The sequence below is a fragment of the Triticum aestivum genome, chromosome 3B (assembly GCF_018294505.1).
Source record: "Triticum aestivum cultivar Chinese Spring chromosome 3B, IWGSC CS RefSeq v2.1, whole genome shotgun sequence".
Taxonomy (NCBI): domain Eukaryota; kingdom Viridiplantae; phylum Streptophyta; class Magnoliopsida; order Poales; family Poaceae; genus Triticum; species Triticum aestivum.
This window is the reverse complement of record NC_057801.1, coordinates 648,192,831-648,201,988: the sequence shown is the minus strand read 5'-3', so window position 1 is coordinate 648,201,988 and position 9,158 is coordinate 648,192,831. Positions and strand designations below refer to the sequence as shown.

At 47.7% G+C, this 9,158-nt stretch overlaps 1 protein-coding gene across 10 annotated transcripts; it reads right to left on the bottom strand.

Annotated features, from left to right (window-relative positions):
- Positions 1 to 913: 913 nt before the first annotated feature.
- LOC123071459 (uncharacterized) lies at positions 914 to 4,991 on the bottom strand. 10 transcript variants are annotated; one of them, XM_044495025.1, is made up of 3 exons: positions 2,925 to 4,991; positions 2,042 to 2,099; positions 914 to 1,676 (listed from the first exon to the last, which is right to left on the bottom strand). In XM_044495025.1, exon 1 carries the CDS (start codon positions 4,920 to 4,922, stop codon positions 3,978 to 3,980), a length of 945 nt encoding a protein of 314 aa, XP_044350960.1. In that variant the 5' UTR covers positions 4,923 to 4,991; the 3' UTR covers positions 914 to 1,676; positions 2,042 to 2,099; positions 2,925 to 3,977. The 10 variants fall into 10 exon arrangements, with proteins under 10 accessions (XP_044350960.1, XP_044350961.1, XP_044350959.1 ...); XM_044495026.1 differs by having other exon boundaries at positions 914 to 1,669; XM_044495023.1 differs by having other exon boundaries at positions 923 to 1,676; positions 2,230 to 4,991.
- Positions 4,992 to 9,158: the final 4,167 nt, after the last annotated feature.

Sequence of the window (9,158 nt, the reverse complement as noted above, 5' to 3'; positions counted from 1 at the left end):
TTCATACTAGAATAACACCTTAAGACACAAATCAACCAAAACCCTAATGTCACCTAGATACTCCATTGTCACCTCACGTATCCGTGGGCATGATTATACGATATGCATCACACAATTTTAGATTCATCTATTTATTCAACCAATACAAAGAACTTCAAAAAGTGCCCCAAAGTTCCTACCGGAGAGTCAAGACGAAAACGTGTGCCAACCCCTATGCATAAGTTCACATGGTCACTGAACCCGCAAGTTGATCACCGAAACGTACATCAAGTAGATCACGTGAATATCCCACTGTCACCACAGATAAGCACATGCAAGACATTACATCAAGTGTTCTCAAATCCTTAAAGACTCAATCCGATAAGATAACTTCAAAGGGAAAACTCAATCCATTACAAGAGAGTAGAGGGGGAGAAACATCATAAGATCCAACTATAATAGCAAAGCTTGCGATACATCAAGATCGTGCTAAATCAAGAACACGAGAGAGAGAGAGATCAAACACATAGCTACTGGTACATACCTCAACCCCAAGGGTGAACTACTCCCTCCTCGTCATGGAGAGCGCTGGGATGATGAAGATGGCCACCGGTGAGGGATCCCCCCTCCGGCAGGGTGCCGGAACGGGTCCCAATTGGTTTTCGGTGGCTATAGAGGCTTGCAGCAGCGGAACTCCCGATCTATTGTGCTCCTCGATGTTTTCAGGGTATATGGATATATATAGGCAAAGGAAGTCGGTTAGGGGAGCCACGAGGGGCCCACGAGGCTGGGGGCATGCCCAGGGGGGTGGGGCGCGCCTTGGACCCCCGTGGCCACCTTGTTGCTTCCCTGACGTCTACTCCAAGTCTCTTGGATTGCATTTGTTCCAAAAATAACTCTCCCGAAGGTTTCATTCCGTTTGGACTCCGTTTTATATTCCTTTTCTGCGAAACACTGAAATAGGCAAAAAACAACAACTTGGACTGGGCCTCCGGTTAATAGGTTAGTCCCAAAAATAATATAAAAGTGTATAATAAAGCCCATTAAACACCCAAAACAGATAATTTAATAGCATGAATACTTCATAAATTATAGATACGTTGGAGACACTAGCACAAATGCCCGTGCGTTGCCACGGGTATAGGTTACAATGTATTTTAATTCTTGTAAATATTTCACCTCTTAACCATAGTGATATAGTAAATGTTACAAATGATGTTTGATCAAGCAGGAGCTAGAGTTGCCGAGCTAGAGATGCAGGCTCGCCCTGCAGCACGAGCAGGAGCTACGAGCTGGGGGTCCTGTTCATCTTAACATATGTCCACTAGACACCTCATTGTCCAAAAGAGAGCCTTATTGGTAGTGTATTTGTATTAATAAATTAGCAAGGTATTCTTTTTTATTTTTAGGAAAGTGTTTTTGTATGGAACTGCCTTGGCATGCATTCAGTAATTCACCACCATGCGAAATTTCAGACTCAAATACCAGGTGACATGAAATATTTACAACATATGAAATATTGTCTTGAAGGACAACATGAAGAATATCAGCTTACACTGGTTCTGCTTTAACATGTATTCCATTCCATAAAAAAGCTCACTCCAGCAACCCAGACCGCATTGTCAATAATTAAAATAATTGCATTGGTAGCCGCCACTATTGTCCTTGAATAACTCTTCACATTGCAAATCTACATTCTTCCACATAACACAGAAAACAAAGAAACATAACTTTTAGAGTTTAATGGCAACTCAATGTGATGGCATCACTGACAATTAACTCAACAATCGAATATCCTTGGAAAAAACATCAAGAAATAGACCAATAATGGTGAAACTCACATATGTACCATCGTATACACAAACACATAAGAAATTTGGGAACAGTTGGGTTCAGTCTCATGGAAAGGTATCTGAGGGTTCACATAACATGAGAGAATACTATACTGCCCATGCGTTACATTCTATCAAAGATCCATGACTCTGATGATACTGCATGGACCAGCGCACTGCTAAAGAACGCAGAAGATTAATAAGGCGAAAGAATTTTGCTAGGGACTTACCACGTTCCTCGAACTGATCAAATCCTAAACTACAGAGAAGGTTCGCTGATCCAATCACCTGCAGCAGGGAAGTTACACAGCGAGGGAGTTAATGATTCTTCAGTTGAGGCAGCTGTTACCTTATCAAAAAACATCTAAAGCAAGATGCAACAGTTTCGTTCAAGACAATACATTCGGCCTCTAAGTACCTTTAAAACGGCAAACCAATTTGAAACTCACAACCGAAACTATACAGTTTCAGGAAGATCTCACAAAGTTAACTGAAACGGATAGCAATGTTAAATTACTCCTTGTAGACGCAATAAAAAATAGTACTTACATACTCTGTGGAAAGATCAAACAATGAATTATATCTATGTTAATTGTACTCTAGACAGATATTTTAAAATGCCTCTCAAATCTCAATACAGAAAACAGTAACTGTCAGAAGTTCAGAACAGAACTCGCAATGGGCAGCAGCATTCAGAAGGTTGTATCTTTCACTATACTCAGCGAAAATTTGAGAAAAAATTCTCCATGGAAATTTCAAACCAAATACTGAAAATACATCCATAGCCCCATGGACAGATTCATCCTTGAAGTTACTTTGAAACGCCGCGCAAAATAGGAAGTCATGCCTAAAACTGCAGTCTGACGAAAACTGACAGTAACTTCAGATAGCCATTATCTCCTAGAATACCTGACGAAAAAAGCAAATAAATATTCGTTGGAAAGGTCTTGAAAAGATATACAACTTTTATTTTAATGGCCCGGTCATATTCGACACCTAGAACCCTCAAAACGCAATCGATCAGTTACTGCACGCACTGCAAACAGAGTTGTGCAAAACAGACTTGCGAAAACAAACAGCAGGACAGGAAGGATTACTTCACTTCATACTTACAACAGATCACGCCCCTGCCCTCTCTATTTCGCTCTTTCTATCTCTTCCTTGCAGCAAACCTTCTTTCAAGCTGCCTCAAACACCATAGATTTGCATTGGTGTCCTCCTGAATACTCTGTCCCCTGAGGCTTTCTTCTCTTTCTCAGAATCTGAACTTATCAAAATCACGCTAATTAGTGGAAAAGGATGCGGATTGACCTCTCACTAACACAACCACGTGTGCCAACAAATATTTTAACCACTCACCCTGATCATTCATTGGTACAGAAAAATCACAACATAATTAAGCATATTATATGCATCAGTCGAGAGAGCCGAATTAAGTGATCAGTGGCACAGCGGGATAGGCGCCCCCCGTGTGGAACCGCCCGACTCTGGAACCAACGACCAGAGCTCCGACGACAGGCGCCTGCCACGGCAGGACGGCGGGCCGAGCAGGGCGCGGCCACCACCGGGATCGCATTAGGCTCAGAGAAGTCGGTCAGGATGGAGGACGTATTCGTGGAGGCTGCAGGACACGACGTCGTCCGTGGCGGAAGGGCAGAAGGAGGCGCGCACGGGCGTGGGAGGGCGCTGGTAGCCCCTGCGCCCCATGGACAGGGCCGGCCCGCTAGACAAGCGGGGCGGCGGCGGCGGCAGGGGAGACGGAGGCCCGCGGGTGTGGGAGCCGGCAACGGCCGCGGCGTCGAGTGTCGCCGACGGTAGAACGCCGCAGGCGTGGGGGGCAGTTGGGGTAGGGGTAGGAGTCCCGACAGGGTAGGCTGTGGCGGCGCGCTGCGGCGGGGCTGGGGGCATCGGCTCGCGGCAGGGGGTAGCGGCACGCTGGAGACGGTGATGCGATTTGGAGTTTTTTTTCTATCGCTCGTCGGGTTGACCTCATCAGGACTGCGGGTTGATTCATACAAACTTTAGGGGCTTTTATGCAAAAGTACTAATGACGGACGACCAGAAGCAGTCGCTGCTTTATTAGTAGGGAAAGATATCACGGCCCACTTGGACACTCTATCAGAGTCTGCCTTGTCTGCAACCACGACCGAACCCGTCGCTATGGTCTCAGCCGTAGCCAGCGGGGCACCACCTCCATAGCCTGACCTGACAGCTCTGGCGTCTGACTGGGATCAGCCGCCTCCTCGGAGTCCGTCTGCTCAATGATGACAGGCGGAGGAGGCTCACGCTGCCAGTACCGGCCACCTCGGCCACGATGACCACGGTAGTCACCTTGCTGTGGGTAGTCAGGGCCTGATGCCCCCTCAACAAAGCCACTCGGAGGGCCGTAAAAAGGTCTCTCAGCTGAACCATTGCTCTGCCAAGCATAACCACGGCCGCCACCCGACGATGATGAACCACGATGTTAGCCTTCACCATACGCATTGTAACCATCGTCACCACATTGTCCCCGGGGCAGTCCGTTAGCACCACTGTTGGCTGGGCCACGGGGCAAACCCGCACCCCCAGCACCAGACTGAGGCGGCGGTGTATGTGTCTGCGTCGGTCCAGGACGCTTCTGCAGTGGCCTCGCGACGTGATGCATCGGCGGCGCAGCCCGAGGCTGATGGCCGGGCGCCTGACTAGACACGACGGCAGACCCAGGCGTCGGCGGACGTGGCCCGTGCGCAGCGCCGCCATGTCCCACATCACCCACCGCAACCGGACCCTACGGCGTTGGCTGCGGCCCAATAGCAGCCCCTCCCCGACCCGCGGCAACCACCGCAGCCTGTCCTTGCGCCGGCGGTCTCTGCCCAAGCTGGCCTCCACCGCGTCTTGGAGCGGCCGGCGCTGCGCGGGGCAACTGGGTCGAGGCCCCCGCACCCGAGGGAACTGCTGCTGGACCAACGGACAAGGCGGCATAGAAGACCTGGGCGCCACCGGCTTGGGCCCCGGCGGTCTGGCTCCACCACCCGCCATGCACGCGGCTAGGGGAGGGATGCGCGCCGCACGTCCCGCCGGGCACGACGGGAACCCAGGGACAACACTGCGTCGAACCCTAGGCGGCGGCATAGCTTCACGATGGGAGGAGATGGTCGTGCATACAGGAAGGACGTCGACTACAGTCGGAATCGGTTTTTCCTGGGCCTCATGCCCAGCTAGTCCCGGTCCAGACTGCAATGACTCCCGCTCGGCCGAAAGCCCAATCGACGGCCCACCCGAACCTCTCACCGCAGCCACAAGCTCCTCAGGGCCCAATAGCGAATTCAAACGCGCGATCCGTGCTTCACGGATCACGGCAGATCGGTCGACCGCCAGCGCCGGCGCCTGCGCCGCCGGAAGCCACCGTCGCTTCTTTCTCTTCACAACTTTCCACGAATGATCCGCCACAAAATCAGACAAAGTAAGTTTCGGAAGACTAACCTTAGGTAACAGCCCCTTGCATGGCCGGATCGCCGTCGCCGCCGTTCGTCGATGAACAATGCGCCGGACGATTTCGATCTTGCCCTCCGCCCGTAGCCCCAACCTCGCCGGATCATCGGAGGGGATCGCCTGATCCACGAGCAGAGCCACCTCATCCTTAGGGTACCCAATCCTAAGGGCTTTGCAGATTGCGTCGGAAGGGGTAGGAGATGGCACGCCGGCCAGCCCGCCATCCGAGTAGCCGTCGTTGTCGTCCGAGTCGCAGTCGCCTTCAGCCAACGCCTAGAACCGACCTCCTACGAGCGTCCTCCCGCCAGACCGGATAGCACCGGTGATCCTTCGAGGCGGCCCTGAAGCCGCCCCCAGTGTCGCCCGACTTGTCGCCCCTGTCATCCCTGGCGGTTTATCTTCATAGTGTTCCTAGTTGATCGTAGAGCGAATATGTTGTTTTCTACTACGTTTCCCCACTCACTCTTTACGTTGCCTACTAGCTGTTCAAATGCAGGAGAAAAGCTGATAAGTTTCAGAATTTTTGTGTGGTGTCTGTTTCTGTTGTAGTCTAATGTGGCACGAGGTGAGCTCAAGCCTGATTTATTCAGCCTGGATCTTGGGATATTTTTTAACGATAATGCTAAAATCCCGCTGACTGGTGGTTTGCAACAGGCGCGTACGACTCGCGAGCCGCTTGATCCAAATCCAACGTCGCGCGTCGTACGTGGTGCGCGCAGCGCGCGTGGTGATAGCTGTTACCTCGTTACCCTTTCGATGACAAGCGGGCCCCGCTGAAACCGCCCGTCTCGTCCAATGTCCACGATACCCACTTCCCCCCTCTCCCTCTTTTCCCTCATTACTTCCCCGTCTGCTGCTGCGGTCTGCATTCAAATCCCCTCTCGCTACCCTCCCCCTCATCCGCGACGGTTGTTGGTGGTTTCGTGGTCCTGTTCGCGGCGGACGACGTCTGAATCTGTGGTGAGGAGCGCATTCCCCACCCCTTTGTCTCCCTGTTTTGCTCTACCGATATCTTTCCACCGGTCTGCCATTGATTTTTGCTGCTCGGAGCCTTCGAATCCGGTGGGTTGTTGTTCCCATTAGGTTAGATTATGTTAGTTTAGGCCGACTTCTAGTTTCTGAATCGGCGTTGAGGAGCGCATCCCCCCACCCGCCCCCGCTCTGGATTCCTGTTGCTCCGCCGTTGATTTTTGGTGCGCGGACCCTTCGAATCCGGCCGGTTGTTGTTCCCATTAGGTTAGATTAGGTCACCTTCTAGTTCCAGCTGAATATGGCTTGGATATCTGTTCAATTTGTGTGAAATTATTTGGCTGGTGGGTGTGGATAGGTTTTCGTGGTGGATAAACGTGGCCGGTTCTACTAACAATTTGTGTGCAATAGTGTTTGGTGTTTATGGATTTGAAGATGTGCATTAGTGGACGAGGATTTGAACAGTAACCCTAAGTTCACTCCCAAAATGTTGTTATGTTGGTTTTGTTTGATGCGGTCTGTCTATCGATTAGGCTTGCGGTGCTCTAATTAGCATGTTTACAATGCTTGAATTACCTGTGATGTTTGTTCTGTTTAATTATCATGATGTTTGTATTGAACTTGCCAATGACATTGCTCTCAAATTACGAGATGCGGAAGCACTACTATTATCAATGTTGTTTGTTATGGTTAAATTATCATGATGATGGTGTTACACTTATCAATGATATTGCACTGGAATTACCAGTTGTTGAAACACTTTTTTTTATGAGTGGTGTTGTTTATGTGCCTAAATTTCTAGTTGTCGGTAATTTTGAGCGGTGCAATCGCGCTCTGATTACTAATTGTTCTTCGAACAGCTACATCCACATTAGGTTGTGTTTTTTGGATTGAAGCCTCATGATTTTAATGCTTTGCATTTCTTTTTTTGGATATCTCCAATGATGATGTGCAAGCACTTACCATTATCATGTTACTGTAGTTACCAGTATTTTTCTAGTCTAACTACATGCAGCACAATGCTCATTTCTTATTCAATGGTCTGGTTGTTTTTTGTATGCTTACCGACATCATTTTTGTGATTATTAATCACCGTGTATCAATGCTAATTTTATCACTGGTAATTTGGTTGTACATCATCAAATTGATGCCGCCTTTCTAACTTACCAATACTATTGTGCCTCATTTATCAGTTACACATGCTTTTAGATACCTGTGCCATCTGTTTTGCTATAGTTTAGCAGGTGTGGTGAACCAAGTGAAGTTTGCTTGATTTATTTATTAGTTGTATTATTGCTTTGTCAAACACCAATTCATAAATGTTGTTGTTAATTGTGATATCAGTTTTTCACAAGTTATCTAATTGGTTTCATTCGCTTTTCTTTTTTGTTCCTATGTGACAGGGACACAATGCCGAGGAAGCGCAAAGGAGTTGGTGATGGAATCGATGAGGTTCCTTCGAAAAAGGCAAAACGCCCTCCTCCGCGGAATAGAGCCTCACCCAGTTTGCTTCTTCTAGCATGCAAGGACATGAATGATTATAGGAAGGCTGGCATTGATGAGATGGATTTTACAAGCCTTCGGAATATCCTGTGTGACCATCTATTCAACAACCTCAGTGTGTGGCTTGCTGATCTGTACGACCCCGATTCCCATGAGGTGGCCGTACCAGGGCAAGGCAGGCTTCCGGTTAATGAGGAATACGTGCATCGTATTATGGATGTGCCGCATGGAGGGAATGATGTCCCTTACAACCTCCCTACTAAAGCTGATATTGAGTTAGGGCTTGAGTTGTTTGGCGATCTTGGATATGCCCCTAAAATGACTGATCTTGTTGATCTCATAAAGGGTTCTGAAAATGCTGATGATACTTTCAAGTGTATGTGGCTTTTGCTTGCGGGGAATACAAGCATTGCCCCGACCACCTCCAACAAAGTTAGCCCCAGATGGTATGCTGTGCTGGTAAGTTGTTATGTAATTCTGTCATTTTATTTCTTGTGTGCCTGATAACTTTACTGTGTGCCCGTGTGGTAACTTTCATAGATTTTGTGGTCCATTCGGTGAACATCAGTTTCTTTTTGTTTTCAACTTGCAGCGTGACATCAATGGTATTAAAAATCTCAATTGGTCCAAATTTATTGCTGATGAACTACACAAGGCGCTGCTGAAACGCAAGCCTACCCGGGGTTGCCTTCTCTTCTATAATGTAAGTGATGATGCTTTCCTCTTACCTTCTTTTTTGTCATTTGTCATCCTTTTGTCATTTTTTGTCTGATTTTTGTTCGTGCTTACCATGACGCTTGTATTTTTCTTATCAGCTATTGTACATTCATGCGATTGATCTTTCTGGACTCGGCATCGTATTGCCTGATGGTCCTTTTCCCATCAATGTCTGGACGAAGAAGCTGATAACTCTTGTCCTCAACAAGGATGTTCAGGCTGACAAAGTTTCTTTCGGGAAACTACAGGTAATCTATATCTATGTTTTTCAGTTCACACACTGCTTTGCAACTACATTTTCTTTTCATTGTTTTTTGTTGTTACTTTTCTGACTTGTCACTACATTTTTTTTCCAGTTGAAGTCTGAGTTTGGCATGAATTTCTGTCTATTTGGTGGTCTGAAAGGTCTTGACAAGTTTATGCGTGTTCATACTGCCCCAAGCTGCAGTCAGGAGGTGAGCATGTAACCTTGTTTTTTTTGCTATTCTATGTTTTTTCATAGGCTGATTACTTATTTGTTGCACTCAATGTGGTGACCCTCTTTTGATGTCAACTTGACACTCTTTACTAATGCCATCAGATATTGTTGTTTCCAATGTGTCATATCATCTATAAAGGACAATAATTATGTTTGCAACATTGTGACAATTCTTAGTGTAATGCCTTGATAACTTTGTTACATTCCTG